The sequence below is a fragment of the Spizellomyces punctatus genome, assembly GCF_000182565.1.
Source record: "Spizellomyces punctatus DAOM BR117 chromosome Unknown supercont1.13, whole genome shotgun sequence".
NCBI classification, from domain to species: Eukaryota; Fungi; Chytridiomycota; class Chytridiomycetes; order Spizellomycetales; family Spizellomycetaceae; genus Spizellomyces; species Spizellomyces punctatus.
The window spans coordinates 220,881-239,773 of record NW_015971549.1 but is presented as its reverse complement, the minus strand read 5'-3'; the positions used below and the strand labels follow the sequence as shown (position 1 = coordinate 239,773).

Here is an 18,893-nt window from a genome sequence, read left to right as displayed (position 1 = left end):
ACAAACCATTCTTACTCTGTCAAAACGGGGCATTTCATTTGGTTTACTTGAAATATCATCGTGGCGACCACATTTACATACCATAACCACAATTTATTGCTGGGACTTTTCGCCTGACACCTTCTTAAGCCATCTAACCAGTCATGGCGATCATATTCTTTACCTCAATGCATTCAGCATTAGCGAATACTATGTCTCGCTGGTAAGGTTATGCGCTGAAGGCAATATGCAATATCCAGCTTCTGTCATCTAAACATTGTACATGAGAGTTAGGTAATTGGAATGAATATGCAGGTCCCATACTTAAAATCCAATAATAAAGAATTAATCTGCAATGGGAGACTAGTTGGCCAAGGAGAATGAATATTGAACAGTGCGCTCAATACATGCGTGGGGACAGTCAAAGTGCTTGTGTATGCATAGGACGATTAAGGAAGATTCCTGGAGATGGTATTTCAGACTTGAAATGCATGATAGTCTCAAGAAGTAACTAGAGACAGTGAATGATTGTTCAACTATTTGTCCAACTATTCTGCATCCATTGACAGGGAATGACATGTCTCATATCTAACCAAATTATGTATTCATGTAGACTATTTGCATGCGAGGGACAAGGGGTTCCTAAAGACAAAAAGAATTGCTAGAGTATAAAGACAATATGAAATATCTGTTTCTTAAAAATCAGCAGTTGGAATAGTCCACAGGTGGGAGACGGGTTTCAATAAAGTGCTAATATCACGGATGACGTGAACCTCCGACAGATTGCGCAGCCCAAAAGGCGCGCTCACCTTCCCGTTGTCCACAAACAAAACCAACGCAACTCCCGCATTTCAAAAACACTTTCTTTTTTCTTAATAACGATATAGCCGAAATGTGGGTATTCGGATATGGTTCTCTGGTCTGGAAAGTAGGTACCGTACATTATTATCGTTCGTGGTTTTGTCTTTATGCATTCCGCCATTCCTTACATTCTGACGTTTTTGGTGGTGGAATGTGCATTGTCTAGACTTTCCCTACGAAAAGCGCATCCCTGGTTACGTGCGCGGCTACGTCCGACGATTTTGGCAAGGCAGTACTGACCACCGCGGGACCCCCTCCTCACCGGGACGAGTCGTGACACTTATCCCGTACGAAGAATGGCTCCACACTTATGGCATGGCGGACCCACACAAACATTCTCCTACAGACTGCTGCTGGGGTGTCGCATACAAGATACCCGACGAAAAAGTGGAATCGGTCAAGGCGCATTTAGACCATAGAGAAAAGAATGGGTATCAAATATTTACATCTGACGTGTATCACCCTGACGGTGGGAAGGATGCCGAGGGGAATGATTTGCCGGTTGTAAAGGATGCCATGGTATATGTGGCCACAGGGGACAATGAAAGTTTTTTGGGACCAGTGGATTTGGAGTTGATGGCGAAACAAATAGCAGAGACCAAAGGGCCCAGTGGATGGAATGCTGATTGTAAGTCGTATATTCATCCATTGACATGTGCTGAACATTTCACTTAATTGTCCACAATAGACCTATTGGGATTATGCCACTCCATGCGCATATTAGCACCGCATGCACCAGACCCCCATCTCATAGAGCTCGAAAAGGCCGTCCTCGACGCTCTGGAAGCATCCCGACACTCTTCAGCAACCTCACACCTAGTCCTTCCCCACGGCTCCATTCGCGAGCAAGACCTTGAACATCTTCGCTCCCTCCTCGACGTGGACATTAAGGCTCTCCTTATGGGTGAAAAGGCCGCCAACAAGGCAGCATCTTTGGCCCATGAAGCTCAAAATGGGGTAGGACGTGTCAGTGCGTGTACTCCTAGTGTAGATGGGCAAAACATTATGTTGACCGTGACGGCTGAAGCGCGGACGGTGACCGATGAAACGGGACATGTGAATGAGACAGTGGATACCTGCGTGTCGTTTGTAGATCAGCATGGACGGACACGGGATTTGGCGAGGAGTGTCGTCATTGTTGACGAGTCGGACCGTTAAATAGACTATTTATTGAACAGTACCTGACCTTCTGGCTTGTTTTTCTTGGGCCTTGGCCGCTTCTTTCGTATGGTCGCAAAGGAAAGCGCTATAGGGAATACAATCTCCTTCATTTTTGGATGCACGAGCGGCAACATCCATACGGGATCCACCATGGCAGATTCAACGATTCCAGACCTCTCTCATTCTTGGATCCGGCTAGCCACAAAAGTTCCAGGTCTGAACATATCATTTGCGATAAAATAGAGTCCACCATCTGTCCGTCAATGTTTCATCACCTATCACTTATCGAAAGGTTTATTGAATTTCAACACACAAGATCCCCTCCTCGGATCTTCCCAAAACACCTTGCAGCTGTATTCGTCCATCAATAAACTCCATTACACAACTAGTTCCACAAAAGACTGTCCCTAGAATTCAAGAACGATAAACAACATTGCAAACACTTGAATAAAACGTTTTAGTCAAGAAACTCACGACCTTGTTCCTCGCCTATTCTATTAGCAGCAACAAAAATGATTCGACGCCGGCTTTGTATCAAAGGCATTAGTCTCATTGCCCAGTATTTAACAGTATCCATCACTGGTGTTATTGATATGGACTCGTGCTCAATGTCATCCACTACCGAGTCGTCATCGGCTGGTAGAGACAAAATCCACGCCATAGAACATAGTATTATTTGCGATTCATTTTCGAGTTGAAAGTTTGCAAATTCGTATGCATCAAAGGGGGCCATGAAGCGGTATGGGTTCAAGTCCATACATATCCCCAAGCCCACCTATCATCAAGAAAGGCCCCTGTTCAGCTCCTTTTGTAAAAAATAATAAAAGACCACTAAACAAAACGCATTACACACCTTTCCCAAACCGGGGCACTCCAAAGCACAGAACCCAAACCCCTCTTCCGCCCATCGCTCATCCTTCTCATACAGAAAATGTTTATCATATGTTCGGACCAGCGTACCATCCGGTGATACGAGGTAAACAGAATTGTACAGCAGTGGAGATGGTCCGGTTGTAGATTGTTCTATTCGAGGATAACCGACCTGGATATAGGCACTCAACTGCCTAGCTTTTTTTGCACGTTTCAATTAGATCATTACAAATGGGCAAGTGTTGAGCGAACAAAAGACTTTTAAGGTTACCCCATGAGATCGCCCACTGCAATGTCTCTCCATTCTCTGATGATTCCGCATAGGGTGTCACGTCTTGTCGGGTTTCGAAAATGTAACCGGAAAAGGCCATCTCGGGCAAGACGAGAATGTCCACATTTTGAGCGCTCAAACTAGTTGATTTTGCAAAAATGACATTAGTGTTTGAGCTCGCAACAGAAAAGACTAGTTTATTTAAAGTTTTAAATCAACGGGAAAGAGAGAACACCAACCCTGATTCTCGTATCAGTTCGTCCGCTCGCCTTCGGTTCAGATCTGGTTGACCATGTTGCGGGGAGAACTGTAAACACGCTGGAAATGAAATGCGATTTGAGGCGGTCGGCTTAAAAAATACTTTGACCAATCCCCCCTCTGATGGCCGGGAAGACAGTACAAATAGAAAGGAGCCTGAGAAGGCCACCACTTACCTACTTTCATGTCGGAATGCTCCAGGATCGCCAGGTTCGCTTCCACCAGCATCCAAACCAGACTGATTAGGTACACATTTAATTCGAGTGGAACCAACTTGGGACAAGCAAACTGTTATATTATATAGGCCATCGTCCCCTCAAACAGTACTAAAGCGCAAGTTACAGAGATATTATTATTATTATTATTCCTTCTCCCATCATCTTTGTTGAATCGGTGCATTATAAAGCTTTGAATTCCGATTCAGGTATACCCTTTCCGTCTACATTTATTCCATTCTTCTCCAAATATCCGGACGTCCAAAGTTATCTGCTTACATGCAGGTCTCGACTGTTTCATGTCCAAACATTCCATTCGTAGTGTAAGTGGTTTCGTATGGATATAGCATCCCAATTTCGGCAGCAGGTGCGCCCTGGTAATCCATATGCGACGGTAGAGGAACGCCCGTTTGTGAAATTGCCAGACTGCAGCCATATGATGACAGGGGTGAGCCGTGCTGCATGCCACACGCACACCCTTTGGGTAGTGTCGAGATAGATGAAGGTCGCCCTGTGCGCCGTGCCTTGAGACCAGGTGGGGGACCAAAGGTATAAGATGGGGTTGTTGCGGTGACCGCGGGTGGAACTGCAAAGCTCACTGGAAGGAATGCGCGTGTGGGGAAAGGATGATCGAAGCCTGATGGTACCAAAGGTATACTGGTGTGTGTGGGACCGATAGTTGCTTGATGAAGTGTGTGCTGCTGCTGGGTTTGAAAGCTGGTGGGGATGATGTGCTGCTGCTGGTGATAGATAAAGTGATCGTTGGCTTGCAATGGTACGTTTCGTTTGGTAGTCGGTGGTGCGTACGTTTGTGCGTGTGTGAGCGATTGAGACTTGCGAGGCTTGAGCGTGTTGCTCAATGGTCGTGGAATGCCGCCAGCCCTGCGCACCCAAAATGCGTCGACTTTGGCTCGCCACATTGAAAAGTCCACGTCACTCAATTGCAGCCGATAGCCGAGCGCTCTCAGGTATCCACGTTCGAGGCTATTGAGCTCTTCTAATGGGATCTTGGTAAGTTGATTCCATGTGCGATTGGTGTACGTATGGTCATCTTGTATCTTGTTTGCCAACATGAGCGCAAGGGTGATCAACGTCAAGGCACCATCTTCTCGTTCCTTGATCTTGCCCAAGAGTGTATGCGCGGCCCATCGAGCCGAAAAGTCTGCATTTCCATTACAGCGCAAGCAGCGAAGCTGCCACATGTACCACAATGCAACATAGACTGATGAGACGTAGAGATTCGTTGCCCGAAGGACTTGTTCTGTGAACGAGACCAACTTTGGATCGCTCGTGTCCTGTCCCGACACATTGTGCGGCACGGTGCAAGGTATCCCTTCCGGTTCGCAGAGCAAAGTGACAATGAGAACAGCGAGCCGCGCTAGGTCTCTGTTGCTTGACAGCAGCCAGCGCTCAGATCGAGTGGATGTTGCGGGTGGGGATGGGGATTGATGACATTGTTCTCGTGGGATGAGCATGGCAGAAAACTCGAAAGGATTACTGGCACTGACAGGTACAAAAGGACCAAGTGTGCTAGAACTGGCTGGGATGTCGGAGCTGTTATATATCAAGATAGCATGGAGTCAGCAAATACGCTAATGTCTACGCCAGAACCAGAAAGTATACACACCTGCGGGATATGGATGAGTTGACAGGTATTGGAATATGACTGCGAGGACGAGTTGACGTTACTGCCGGTGGCATGGTATAATGGTCGTTTGCGGTGAAGGTTACTACGCCGTTGACCGGGGGCGGAGCCGAGGAGAGAGACAGTGCTGTGTTGGCCGAGTGGGAAACTTTGCACTGTGGTACACAATATCCGCTAGAGTGACATGCTTGAGTATGCATGACAGAAGGTACGGCCATGTTTTCCGAGTCAAAAGAAACTGCCACAGCAGCGTGCGCAATGGCGGGCGGAGAATGGAAGATTCCAATAAAGTGTCAAGACAATGGCGGCACGTTGAATTCAGTGAATTCACTCTGTCCAAGGTTTGTGGTTTTGTAGGGAGGAAAGAGAGCTCTTGTTATCGTTTAATATGAATAACGGGAAAAAAATCCCCGAGGACCAAGAACGACAAGCAGTGTGCGTGTGTCTAGACCATACACCCCGAGAGATATAGACGACCGGTTGCACCCGGAGGCGGAAAACAACAACCTCTACCAACCACAGTGTGCTCTCCCCCTCTTATTGCCACGCTATGAAAGCGTTGGAAATAAAAGTGAAAAACTTGTTGATATGAGGAAGAAGGGAGAGTTTTGGGACAGGAGAAGGATAATATTTTGTTAAAGGTTGCCAATTGCGTGTAATTTCCACCTTCCATCTCCCGTCCGCCCTTCTCCGTTTTTTTTCTTTGAATTTTGCCCTTGTGTGTGTGTGTGTGCGTGTGTGTATACGTCTATCTGTGTGTGTTGTGTGTGTGTGTGCGGGTGTGCGGGGGAGGGGAGGGGAGCGGGGATCAGAGATTGTTGCGGGGGGCAAATGCGTGCTGCTGAATAATCTTGCCCTCATTCTTTTCCGCTCTGACTGCGCTTTTTCTTAAACCCTTGTTTTATGCAAGTCTAGTTCCCTCTTCTTGGCCCGACGTGTGTGCGTCCATTCATTACGAATTTCAATCAATTTTCAATAAACAACGGTTTACAAGCGTCTTTCCAACCTAAAAGGAGAGGACAATGCATAAGGAGCATTCACCTCCCACCAACAAGGACCCGCTAAAACTGCACGCATTTGGAAGATTGCCCCAAAATCTAAAGCCGTTTGCAGCCAAGTCCGCTTTTAACGAGGATGGGGACCACAAAAAGTGTGAAATTTCCAGCCCTCCAAAAGCGTGATTTGCATGTTGTCCGAAAGAGTCCGACACTCCATTCCGAGCACCCGGTAACAAAGAATTTCAAAGAAATTTTATTCATTAATAAATTCCACGTAAAATTTGATTCTAATGAATGGAAAAGTATTCGGTACCGAGAACCAAACATTCCAGTATTACATTCTTCGTTTGCTTCTGTTCAGCGCAAGTTCTTGTCAGCACAGCATCGGGGGCTTGATATTGCTGACGCTTTCTGCGAGCTCGTTTTCGACTTTTTGTACTTGAATTTGCATGGAACGAGAATGCTGAACCTGTGAACCTTGCAAGGTCATTGTTCACACTCGACTTGATTTGGTACGGTCTGCGCTCCCTGGGCGTCGTGTACAAAACCTCTTTTCGGCAAAGTCAAGAGATGAACTAGCGCAGAATCGTTAGATTGCGGTTCCATTACGTGCAATTACCCATTTTTCTTTTGGCGTTCTTTGCTGGCGTCCTTGATTGCGTCCTTTGACACCTGAAAGTGTTTGTCTCAGTGCCTCCCTGGTCAAGTTCTACGAGAAGATCAAGACGATGGAGGCAATTTAACATTGCTTCCGCCGATTGATCATGAAAAGTTCATCAATCCACCAGAATCCTATTCACGGTTGATGATATTCATAGGTTGATACTCGCTATCTGGTAGTCCATCAGGTTGTAGAAAATACCGAACGCTCTCTTCGAGCAGAAAAAAAGCGGAGTTTGACGAAGCGCGCCTCGCTTACCTGATTCCGATGCATTCGAGAACTTCATATTCATAAAGTTAATTGGAGGGAGAGGGTATGGGTCATCGACAAACTCATTTGCTCTCTCGAAGAAAAGTTCCAAATCGCATTTGTATCATGTATGCTCCTCAAGCCCCTCCACAAGCCTACGGTCAACCGCAGGTGTACCCACCAGCTTATTCTCAGCCTATCCAGCAGCAGACCGTGTATGCCACTCCGCAGCCGAACTATGTCCCACAAGTAGGTATCCCATCTTTCATTAAAGGCAGCCCAAAAGATAGCAAAGGTCTTTTTTTTCAAGATTTGATCTGATCGTCCGAATATGATTAGCCGATCTATACTGCCCAACCTGCTATGACCCAGGTTGGAGTTGTCACCGCACTCCCAACCACGAATGTAGGTTTTCACTGCTGTTTGTATTGGGCTTTCTAAATATGGATCCATAATTAGAGAGTCCAGTCACCCTAAATTGATGACTACCTACTTTCGATATACTGACATCTTTTTGTTATTAGGTCGTTGTCGTATCACAAGCGGTTCACCGCCCACCCAAGGACTGGAATCATTCCATTTTTGATTGCTTCGGCAACTGCGGTATCTGTGCCCTTGCATGTTGTTGTCCATGTGTCGTGTACGGAATGAACAAGAAAGATCTGAGTAGACGTTCAAGCTGGGTTGGGGTGAGTTTTACTAAAAAGCGAAAACCGAAACATATATTTGTTGGAAATGTTGATCGCTTTTCTTTGTTAATAGGACTGTATTATGTACGCCCTAACATCTTGCTTTGGTCTTTACTCTTGCGTTGGGGGTGGCGGTCGAACAACAATTCGGGCAAAGTATAACATTCGGGTAAGGCTTATTGTCAACCCTTTTATTCCGACTTAAAAAGCCATACCTGACGGGTTATTTTTATCTCTGCACGTGGTAGGGCGACAGCTGCGGTGACTGCTGCTGCCACCTGCTATGTACCCCATGCGCTTTAACCCAAGAAAGAATGGAGATTGACGAGATGATAGCTGCTGGCTTGAATTGATGACACATTTTGTAACTCTGTGTACGAATTTCACCGTTTTGCTGTTGCCAACATTTTGAACGAGGGGTTTCTCGTGCTTCGTTTTCCCTTTTGTGAACAAAGATGGATACTTGCTATGGAGATGTGCACATGCCTTGACCACGCGAGATCGGCATAAGGAGCTAGCTACAAAGTACTTTTAATCGATATCACAAAGTCACATCTGGTGCTCAACGTCACATATCCATATCAGCGGTGTTTCAGATGATTTTTGTCATGGGGGGGGGGGGGGGAACATCCCCTATTCCCTAAACCCGCATATGACTTGCTCGGAAGCATAGCCTCCTTTTATGAAGACACAGGCATGGTGACCGGACGGCCAAGGACCTTCCAAAACGCACAAAAGTTGACATCCATGGCAGAGTGTCGCCCGCTGTCAACCTTTGCAGGCATCGTAGTTGCCCACCACCTGATCCAAAGGCACACCAACTCTCGTCATTTTCGTAACCGCTCTTTGGAGGCTTGATATTTGTTGTTTGAAGAAATACACACAAACAGCCCCCAAACCGTCCAAGGTTCAAAGGTGCCAAATAAACCGCATCCAGTAGGACATGGTTCGAACTTGACTAATCCGGATTATTACGAGAAGGAACGCTTTTGAATCTCCGCTGCCACTAGCTGTGAACTGAAATGACAAACGAAAGAGCTATGGGGCAGCTGAAAAGGATATGACAACCATGTTTAACCACTAGCATGCACATGTGAATCAGACATTTGAATGGAAACTGCACAGGTAGAATCTCCAGAGCAGTGGTAATGATAGTGGACCAAACAAATATAATATTAAACATGAATGCCGTTACGACACACCTGGTGTCATGCCAAAATCTGCTAGCCTCACATCTCTTACAAGACTAGGTACCATCACTTTCCGCTTTCCAGCCCCAGCTCCCCTTTTACGTGCCAGCGTATCAGAATCACCCGATCCATTTCGCCTTCGTCGCTTGACAAAGCCAGTTTTCCATAAACTCTCTGGTCTCATCACGCCATGCAGATCGCTAAATAGTTTGCACGCATTGCATAGTTTGCGGCCAGATGTCTTGTCGCGTCGCCAGAGGGATGTATGACTTGTTCCGCAATTTGTGCAGACGGGTGGAGAGGTTGGGGCAGAGGGGATGGAACCAATGTCTGAGGGTGAAGAAGAGGGCGCAAAGACCGGGTTTCGGGCTGTTGGGACGAGGATCGGGAGGGATTGGATAGGTGGCGATGTTGCTGATGGTGAATGCAAGGGCGGGGCGGATGCAGGTGGCATCGTATACATGTACCGAGGTGCGCTGTACACTGGATTGAAAGGTGGGGAGTTTTGAGGGTGAAGACCGTTGGGGGTAAAGGGTATCTGATGCTCTGAAGGTATTTCCCAAGGGTCCATGTCGAGTGTCTGCTCCCCAATCCCCCGTTTATCCAAGTGAATGGGGGATGGAGGTACCCCGGATCGTGTCCAGTCCGCATGATCGACATAGGCCTGATCCTTGGAGAGTTCGTCAGGACTCTGGACCTCGGCGTCCGTATCGGCAAGGATGGCACACATATCGACAGCTGCAGACTTGACATTGGCCGTGTCATGGTGAAAGAACATGCTGTCTATAAAGATTCCCGTGTCCTGGAGATCGACTCCATAAGTAGGCTCGGGAATGGGCGTTGGTGACAAATCTGCTGCCAAAGTGGGAATACTGAACGATGGGTTCCACGCGTCGGATGGCGAATGATCCATAGTTTGAGTGGGAAACTCAAACTCTACAGGTGACGTAGAGTACGGATAACCTGCTCCTGACGTATTCGTTGTCCCTGTTGACGCCGCTGTGGTAGTTGTGATGATCCCCGAGGGCCCCCAACATCCTTGCGACTGCCAATGTAACATGCCTGGTGTTGGGTAGTTTCCAGAGGCAGACATTGGGGATGCGCCCACACAGTCGAAGGTGGTACCTTCGGCAGAAAAGCGAGAGACTGACAAGGTCAGAGCCATGAGCAAGGAAGAGCGAAAACAGAATGATGGGGGTCGGGGCGGTCGAGAGTTTGGAAAACTCAACAAGCTACCGATAACCAAAATTGTCGTCCGGCGATAAGCTGGGAGAAGGGGTCTTTTTGCGTGTGAGGGGTATATGTTGCCTGCTTTAAAAGCAAAACATTCGCCAAGAAGCAAACGGTAGAGAAAGCGGGAGAGAGAGAGAGCGAGAGAGAGCGAGAGACGTACAAAGGTGTTCCCAACAAAAAAAAAAAAAGAAATAAAACAAAATAACACAACAAAATAAATGACAACTAGCAACTTGTCGCCAGCTTACAACGTAAGAACACTGCTCTACACTAAACAACTCCCCAATAGAAAGGAAACACTCAAGACCCAACAAATCAAGGTCACAGAAGTGAACAAGTTGGTTTGTTGGGGTGACCCTGCCTTTTGTGTTCGACAATTGCGCAGACTACTTTCAATTTGTGTTCCAATTCCTTTTTTCGGATGGGGATATTTACGAACAGGAAACTCGCAAGTGTTGAACTTTAAGCGCTAAACCCTTTTTCATCCAATTAAGACAAGCTCACCATCCGTCTTATTGGCTTTCTCCACATTCAAAGAGTGACATTTTCAACCAAAAGATCTGACATCTTTTGTGTTTTTGTTTATGGAACACCTTCACACCTTTGAATCGCGACACATCGCGTCATGCGCGCACTTGAGGGAGCACACCCAGTTTTTCTTCCCCCTCCGGTTTTTTTTTATTATTTACTTTTTGTTTTGGGTATGTTCCGCCCAGTTTTTTTTTTGGATTTCAATTTCCTCGACTTTCTTTTCTTTTGTTTATTATTTATGGCAACCCCTTCAATGCAGGTCGGCCATTGTAATAATGCGCGTTATGATCTTCTTTCATAGAGATTCTTTTTGGGCGTTACTTTTTTGTTGTTGTGGTGCCAAATGGGATCTTGCCCTTTTTTTCAACAACGTCCTTGGCATGACTTTAGCATTTTTCTTTTTTGACACTCATGTGTTTCGCCAAAATACATTACAATGTTACTTGTAGAGTTTGACATGCAAAACACATCAAAACCTAAGACTAGGTCCCGCTTCCGATCCTTTAGCTAGCACCCGCTTCCGCCCACCGCGCGCGGCCTTACCTTCCGCTCAAACGGATTTGTGAACCCACGGATCGGCCTGCAAGTGTGAAAGGAACGGTAAACAGTCCCGTTGCACAGCGCGGCTTCCCCTGTTTATCCCAAAATCTGTGGCAAACGAGGAATAAAGTGTTCCATTCAATGCACACATCCGACATGAAATACCCTTTTGGAACACTCTGGTGAGATCCTCTTGGCTCTCTTGGGCTTTGGCAAAGTGCCTTTGTGAGTTGGTTTTGTATTTCGCCCTTTTTGGGGGGCTTCTCTGTCTGGCGCAATGGGGCAGTGGTCAGGAGGGTCGCATTTCTACTGGTTTAATTTCCTTTGCCGTGTCAGGCAACAACAATACGTAGGAGCCATTTTTTTTACACTTTTGTGGGCTGTGCTGCAAAGAGTCCCTAGGGTTTGTGTACGGAACGCCCCATCATGTCTACGTTGGGAAACGGTTTCTATTTAAAAAGAGTTGCTGGTATAAAACGGACAAAGCATAGATAAGAAGGAAATTGGGGGGGTGGATGATTGCCTCCCGGCTATCCCCCATAGAAAAGAGTGTGTGTCATGAGCCCAAATGGGCGGTTAGTTTTTGGGCAATTGGGTCGTATTGTCAGGCTCTCCGTTTGCAAATGGGCAATGTGCACACACATGGCCTTACGTTCCTGCTGGACATGTCCCAATTGGACAATGTGGGGGGACAATGACCCCAAAAAAAACACTACAAAATCCTTCCCTTGGTACTGGATCTTTCTGCGCAAATGGACCGCGCAATCTAACGAATTCTGAACTATAAACAACCTCCGGGCTATTCCCGAATAACGCCCGGCCTGTAAACAAGAAAACGCCCGTGTCGAGGAGAAAAATCAATCTGCAAATCACGCAAGGGCCACCATCGATGGAAAGGCAGACGTAGGGAGTGCCAATTTAGACCTCCGATGATGCACGCAAAAAAACACTTTTTGTCAATTGACCACATGCAATGACAAAAGTTCAGTCTTGGCCCTTTCGCGGAAGAATACGGAAGAAAGCATGAGCCAGTTCAGAAAACAATTGCAAGCCAAGAAAAACCCGAACTTTCAAAGATTTCAGCCCTCCACGTTGTCCTTTTGCCTCCCGTTAGCTCGTGCTCGTTGCTCTTTTAGAATTCTTGCATAAAACTCATTTTCAGAGTCATGAATAAAACAATAGGAGCCAATTCCAGGAAGAAAAGGGAACAAGGGCCATGAAAACAATCCTCGAGAACCATAACAATAAATGCTATTGGCCCATATGGGGAAAGGAAGAGATGAATTCAAACTAGTAAAGAGTATATACAATCAAAGCATATTGAAAAAGCTCAAGACATGGTCGTTTGAACTAGATTTAACGCCCACTATTATCCAGCGCCAGCCCAAAACGAAAAACAAAAAAAAAAAAATACATTAGAAATTCCATCGATCCAAAACCTTTGGGACAAACGAAAGGGACGTCAACGTTACCTCAGGTACTTGCCCTGCCCACCTCTCCGCAGCATTCCGGTCGTCATCGTCCCTCCATCCCGAATTTGAATCGGCAATGTCACCCCACAGGTCCTGCACCAACACCCTCAGCACGCGTTCAATCTCTAAAAACGCGTCGTCCGTCTGGATGGGCTTTGGAGGTACCGGACGAACAGGCTTGGCACCTTGTGGTAAAGCAGGCACATCCAGAACAGGCACATGTTTTTGTACCTTGTCAATCACTTCCTCCGCAATCCATCCCCGGAGAACGTAGCGTGGGTTAGCCTTTTTCATCCGGTTCATGCGATGTATATCTTCCAGATCAGCGGAAAGGGGCTTTCCGGTCATTGGGGTTGCCTTTGGTGCATCTGACAGGAGGCGGGATCGATAGTTTGTTGCCCAATCTTTCCATCGGGTCGCGATTTCCTCCAGGGTGGGCGGCTCATCTTCATCCATGTGTTGCTTGGCTGACGTTGACTTGCGTTGTCCTTCGGTTTTTCGATCGGTGGTACCAAATGCACCTGTCATGCTCGCGTCCAAATCGCTCACGCTGGCAGCAGGGGTCCCACTCTGCAGGCCCTGGTTTGCGAGCCGGTGGAGTCTTTCCGTGGATGTGAGGAGGTGAATAAGGCAGTCTGTGGTCGCTTTTTTGGTGTTGATGGGATGAGAAGGATCCCAGGCGGTACAGGAGGCAAACCCTGCGTCACTGCATCGAAAGTTGCAAAGGGCGCGGAAAAAGATTGTGTAGTCGGCCTGGGCGTCGGAAAGGAGTTGGAGGAGGGGAAGGATAAGAGCATTCAAATCGGTCGGTTGGGTGCTTTGAAAACCGAGTTTCTATTGGACGGCGGCACATGTTCGCATAGCATGATTTTATTTCATTGATGTTCAACATGTTTGAAAACACCACGAGAGCACACCATACCTTTCGCATCAGGTCAGTGTAATGCTGCACAAAACTCGGTTCAAACTCTTTCAACAGCTCTCGAACAATCTCCTCACCCTTCACATGGAATTCTTGTTTCTCGTCTGGCCCTTTCCGGGATCCAAGACTGCCCTGAGCACCGTTTTGCAGCGTCATCAATTCCGCCAGAGTTCGACCGAGCTTGCTGAGATTCCACATGGCGATTTTGGGTTGGTGTTCAAAGCGGTAGCGGTCTTGCTTGTCTGATACAGGAATGGAGATGTTGGTACGGATCATGCACATTGGCTATCGAGTGTGAATAGTCAGTTCCGTTACCTGCAGCATTGGAAGACCAGTACGGATCATATGCATCGAGGAAACCCTATATATGCCCATCCATTATACTTTTGTTATCCGCAAACGTAACTCTCTATCAAAGCAGACTGCATGACACTTACAAACGGACCATAATCCAACGTTATTCCTAGAATCGACATGTTGTCCTATTAGAAAGCGTAAGTCAAGTTTGTAGCACAATCAAGATAACGATATATATTGAATGCGAAGAAACCCACCGTATTCAAGACTCCATGGACAAACCCAATAGCTTGCCAATGAGCAATTAAAACAGCTGTCCGCTTTATAACTCTTTGGAACAGTCTTGCATACTTGTTCAGCTCAAACTCAATGATCTGCCCTTCCGGTTTTGAAGGTGTCTGGGTTCGTGCATCGATGGTAGTCAAGCTTTCCTGAGTTGGTGGGTGCTTGTACCCAGTTACCGAAACCGTTTTCGCCTCATCATCCATATCAGCATCCTTCACGGGAGACTCGAGATCCGGAAAATGATGCTTTACAACAAAATCCGCCAATTCTTTGACTCGTTCCTTTTCATTTCGATAGTGAAAGAGCTCAAATGTGCCAAAACGGATCCAGGTGGGCGCCAACCGGACGAGCATTGCACCGGGTTCAACATCTTCTCTGTAAACAGGTGCTTTGGTCGCAAAGAGGGCTAAAGCTCTTGTGGTGGGGACACCCAATGCAGCCATATACTCTGAACAGAGAAACTCGCGCAGACAGCTTCGAAACACGGCGCAACCGTCTCCAAACCGCGAATAGGGTGTTATACCAGATCCTTTAATCTGTATATCCCATCGTTCCTTCTTGGCATTAACGACTTCGCAAAGTGATATACACCGCCCATCTCCCAACTGCCCAGCATAAATCCCAAACTGATGCCCCCCATAATTCTTTGCCCATGGTTTCGCACGAGGTAGGAGCGTCGTCCCAGTTAGATAGCTCGTAAACTGCGGTCGATGGACCTCCTCCGAGTCCAAATCCAATATCTGACAAGCAGGCGGTGAATGCGCAATAAGGATCGCATCAGGACAGGGCACCGGTCTCAGGAAGGAGAAAAATGCATTGCGAACGGGTCGAGGTGTTCGGAGTGAGGGATGTGTTCCGTCTTGGTCTGTGCCGTCTCCGCTTGATTGAGTTAAAGCGGGTCCATCCAAGGGCGTTAGGGGGTCAGCGGGGAGTTCGCGGGTAAAAGTATCAGAAACAAGCAGATCCTCAACATGTTTGCCTGGTTTTTTACTGGTGGCACTAATCGGCCGTGCTGAAGCAGTTGTGGGACGGGAGGCCATGCTGCTCCTACTAAAGTTGCAGTACGTTTAGAAGTGGGGGCATTGAAAAGTACTGCTTGTCTGGTGTACTCGTGTTTTAGTACATTGAGGACGGAGCAATCGGGATGGAGCGGGAGACAGAATGGGATTTTTAGATGATTGGGACATTGAGCCAAGAGGATAGAGTGCTGCGCAAATACAAAACTCCGCGCGCTTTTCAAGGTTTACGTGACTCGCTCAAGCAGATGCAAACATTGCTGCACGCTCTGGACTCGCAAGTTTCCTATATGTTTTCAGAAAACGAATAAAAGACCCCCAACAAGAAGAAAATGGGGAAAAAAACTGAACGTAAAAAGTCACTGAAGAATCATGGAGGCACATTCGTGCCCGGGTATCTAATATCTTTGTTTACTAATTTGTCACGCACATTGCATTGTAAACCAAGCGTGAGGTACAGGCGGCAGAATTGGATACGTTGTTGCCAATAGTGTAGGCTCGGGGGGTGGTAATGGCAAGGCATGAGCAGCCATTGATAAATAAGATGGCACGACTTCATCAGGACAAGCCCGCAATAAATGTCGATCCTGGCAACCCCGTCCACAACATTCCAACGAACCCATCCCAACCAAATCCCTCAACCCCCTTCGACACTTTCTCCCATCATAAACGGCCAACTGAGCCCTCCCCAACCTCGCATCCATCTCTTCCAAAAACGCATCCCAATCCTTAGGCGGTACGAAAAGAGCATGATCGATGTACTGCAGAAACTCTCGTTCCATCCTATTGACCTGCTCCAAGGAAAACAATTCAGAAGCCTTGGCCCACACTGTATTTGTATAGTGATCGTCGTAGAGGATCTTGCATGCACACATTAAGGCGCATAACACGAGTTTGTGAGGCGTTCCGGGCGATCCGTGACATATTGGGTGAAGGGATTTGAGTCGATGGAGATAAAAGAGGCTTAATGTGAGGGATTCGAGCGTGCAGTGGAGGCGGTAGCAGAGGAAACGGATGAAATCGGTGAGGGGAGGAAAAAATGGGTCCGTCATGGTGTAGGGGTTGGTGTCGAGGATGGGGTCGTAGTCGGGTGACGAGGGGGTAAGGTATGCAGCATTGAAGAGTTCGTTGACATAGTCACCCGATATAACTAGCATGGAAAATGTCAACAAAAAAAATCGAACTGGAAAATACAAAAAACAAAAAGAACGAAAAAACAACCAATGCATACACAGCAAATGATCAAAAAGTCTCATATTGATATTCTCCCAAGATGTCGCAGAAGAACGAACCATTAATCCAAGCCCATCAAACTGCTTCCACTCCATCATGCCTCACTATTGAAAAACAAGAAATGGATCGAGAACAACCAAATTAAAAAGCCAGGTTCCACCGGTATCCAACAAACTCCCCCTTTATATATACATGTAACGATTTCCGAACATTCAAAACCCGATTTAGAGTCTTCTTATGAAATATCATGTCCTTATTTTTGAGAAAATACAAATAAGGCCCGAGCGGTGTCCAAAATCTACACACCAACCCCCGCCCTTTCTGCCTTTTCGTATCGCGACCGGCCCGCAGAGGGCGACTTGTCATGCGGGTTGATAAATATGAATGTTGAACGAATGCTGGTTTTGTTCTCTCTGTATGTGTTTTTTATTTCTCTCTCGATAACATGAACGTATGCTTATCTATTTGGTACGCAGTTTCCACCCTGGGATTTCAGTTTTGAGACCAGGTGCGTACACACAAGTGACAGACTGGAAGTCCTCATCAAAAGGTGAAATGGAGACTTTACAAGATGGGGTAGAAAGATATGAAAGCATCCATTTTTAAAGTTTTATTGTTCATTATTTGGAAACATTGGATCGCAGAGGTGCATCGGGTGATCGGAATAGAATATATAAAAAAAAAACCTCAAACAACACACAGTATTCACACAAATCGCTTAAAAACAACAAGAGCTTATTTCGACGATGCCCATTTGACTTTTTACCTACAGTCCATTCACTCAATGTGTTCCTAAAAACCAGATATTTGCTGGACAAAACATAGTTTTTAACAAAGTCCACTATAGGTGGATGATGACCTAACTCCGCCACGCCGCACATGTCCCGTTCACTCAACTATTGGTATTGAGGCAATTCCACAGGCAATAATATCTGCTCTTCCGATAGCAAAGACCATGAAGGATACAAGTGCCGAATAAAGCCAATAAATGATTCAGCAAAAAATACAAAACAGCAGCATAACTTTGACCAATCACCTTTTTGTCATGAGCACATCCAATGGGACTCCGATGATGACGAACCAAGGCAAAAAACCTTCCCTCTGAACAAACCTCCTGCCGCAAAATGCTCTTCAGGACCTCTACCTCGAGACAGACCTTGCCGCTGGGTCCGAATTATAAATGAGTCTTCGCAATGCAGGATAGCTGTTCATTATTAATATGACCGATTTGATTTTCTTGTATTGGGAGCATACCCAGAATGTTTTTGCTAGAGGAACTAAGATGAACAGGTCATCAAGCACCTGTCTGATCTTGACCAAAACATAACACACACACTCGCTTCCACCCGCCGAGGCCCTCCCTTTGATTTTCTCTAACGCCCTCGGGAACAATCAGTCAGCTCCATCTGAAGATGGAGGTAGCTACTCACAACCCCCCAAATTACAGTCCAAGCCGACCAGCACGCACATACGGGGCAGTGGAACACCGCGTGAGTTGAGTCGCACGTCTGCGCCTTATCCAACTAGACTGACTATTCGGCTCCCGTAATATCTGTGTAGATCTGCGTGCATCCAAGGAGATGGGTATTGGAGGTGCTGATCTTTTGGACGTGCTGATCCAATTTGTCACGTGCCGAATGTCCGAATCTTGGACGAGGCCGACACTCAGTTTTTACAGTAACATGGGTTCTTTGACTGTCTATATAAAAAGTGGTCCGCCATATCCTTTGTGAATAGCCACATCCTTTGGAACCCTCCACATCGTTCGTCGGAGGCTGCTTTGGAGGAGCATAATGGGAGGGAGTGGTTGCATTTGACATTGCGAATGAAAAAGCGAACCCCGTCGAATGTCCGCATTTCAACTACTGCTTCTCTGACGTACATGGACGTCGAGAAGATCTTGGAAATATGATCAGTTTATGCACAGTTGTAAAATATATCTCCAATCTGATTCAGTAAGTTTGTCCCAAGCAATACAGCTATGTACAACCTTTTCCCTTTCGATCCGGGACGGTTGATCGGGCGAAATCGTGTACACTATAGCCGACCAAAATCAATAAATATGCTTCTTCAAACTCACGATACAGACCAACATTGAAAAGCCATGGTATTCAGAACGATTGGGGCATTCGCTTTTCTGGGCCATATAAGCAGAGTGGTTAGGTACGACTCACCTGCCGACACTGCATCCAAGATGTGTAATGAAGAGGGTAGATTTGGCGCATGAGGGTTACATGTTTGAACTAAACACTTTTTGTTCCACTTGTTCTGAGAGGATAATTCAAGGAATGAAAAAGAGATAAAAAGAATATGCGAG

The 18,893-nt window shown here is 46.6% G+C and overlaps 6 protein-coding genes across 6 annotated transcripts; 2 read left to right on the top strand and 4 right to left on the bottom strand.

Annotated features, from left to right (window-relative positions):
* The first annotated feature begins 801 nt into the window (after positions 1-801).
* SPPG_06809 (gamma-glutamylcyclotransferase) lies at positions 802-2,020 on the top strand. Its single transcript, XM_016755006.1, has 3 exons — positions 802-911; positions 1,007-1,468; positions 1,529-2,020. The coding sequence occupies exons 1-3, from the start codon at positions 872-874 to the stop codon at positions 1,996-1,998; spliced, it is 972 nt and encodes a 323-aa protein (XP_016605854.1). The 5' UTR covers positions 802-871; the 3' UTR covers positions 1,999-2,020.
* Positions 2,021-2,210: 190 nt separating this feature from the next.
* SPPG_09410 (uncharacterized protein) lies at positions 2,211-5,478 on the bottom strand (the record flags this gene model as incomplete). Its single annotated transcript, XM_016757573.1, has 8 exons — positions 2,211-2,408; positions 2,479-2,776; positions 2,855-3,069; positions 3,143-3,282; positions 3,382-3,460; positions 3,577-3,638; positions 3,895-5,169; positions 5,243-5,478. 8 exons carry the CDS (start codon positions 5,476-5,478, stop codon positions 2,296-2,298), a joined length of 2,418 nt encoding a protein of 805 aa, XP_016605853.1. The 3' UTR covers positions 2,211-2,295.
* Positions 5,479-7,073: 1,595 nt separating this feature from the next.
* SPPG_09409 (uncharacterized protein) lies at positions 7,074-8,409 on the top strand. Its single transcript, XM_016757572.1, has 5 exons — positions 7,074-7,417; positions 7,508-7,573; positions 7,693-7,857; positions 7,931-8,026; positions 8,106-8,409. Exons 1-5 carry the CDS (start codon positions 7,235-7,237, stop codon positions 8,208-8,210), a joined length of 615 nt encoding a protein of 204 aa, XP_016605852.1. The 5' UTR covers positions 7,074-7,234; the 3' UTR covers positions 8,211-8,409.
* Positions 8,410-8,947: 538 nt separating this feature from the next.
* On the bottom strand, positions 8,948-10,863 carry SPPG_06806 (uncharacterized protein). Its single transcript, XM_016755005.1, has one exon. The coding sequence runs from the start codon at positions 10,210-10,212 to the stop codon at positions 9,049-9,051; it is 1,164 nt and encodes a 387-aa protein (XP_016605851.1). The 5' UTR covers positions 10,213-10,863; the 3' UTR covers positions 8,948-9,048.
* Positions 10,864-12,577: 1,714 nt separating this feature from the next.
* SPPG_06805 (uncharacterized protein) lies at positions 12,578-15,518 on the bottom strand. Its single transcript, XM_016755004.1, has 6 exons — positions 14,300-15,518; positions 14,183-14,227; positions 14,061-14,106; positions 13,746-13,987; positions 12,824-13,657; positions 12,578-12,717 (listed from the first exon to the last, which is right to left on the bottom strand). Exons 1-6 carry the CDS (start codon positions 15,365-15,367, stop codon positions 12,682-12,684), a joined length of 2,271 nt encoding a protein of 756 aa, XP_016605850.1. The 5' UTR covers positions 15,368-15,518; the 3' UTR covers positions 12,578-12,681.
* Positions 15,519-15,706: 188 nt separating this feature from the next.
* Positions 15,707-16,932, bottom strand: SPPG_06804 (uncharacterized protein). Its single transcript, XM_016755003.1, has 2 exons — positions 16,575-16,932; positions 15,707-16,493 (listed from the first exon to the last, which is right to left on the bottom strand). Exons 1-2 carry the CDS (start codon positions 16,672-16,674, stop codon positions 15,766-15,768), a joined length of 828 nt encoding a protein of 275 aa, XP_016605849.1. The 5' UTR covers positions 16,675-16,932; the 3' UTR covers positions 15,707-15,765.
* Positions 16,933-18,893: the final 1,961 nt, after the last annotated feature.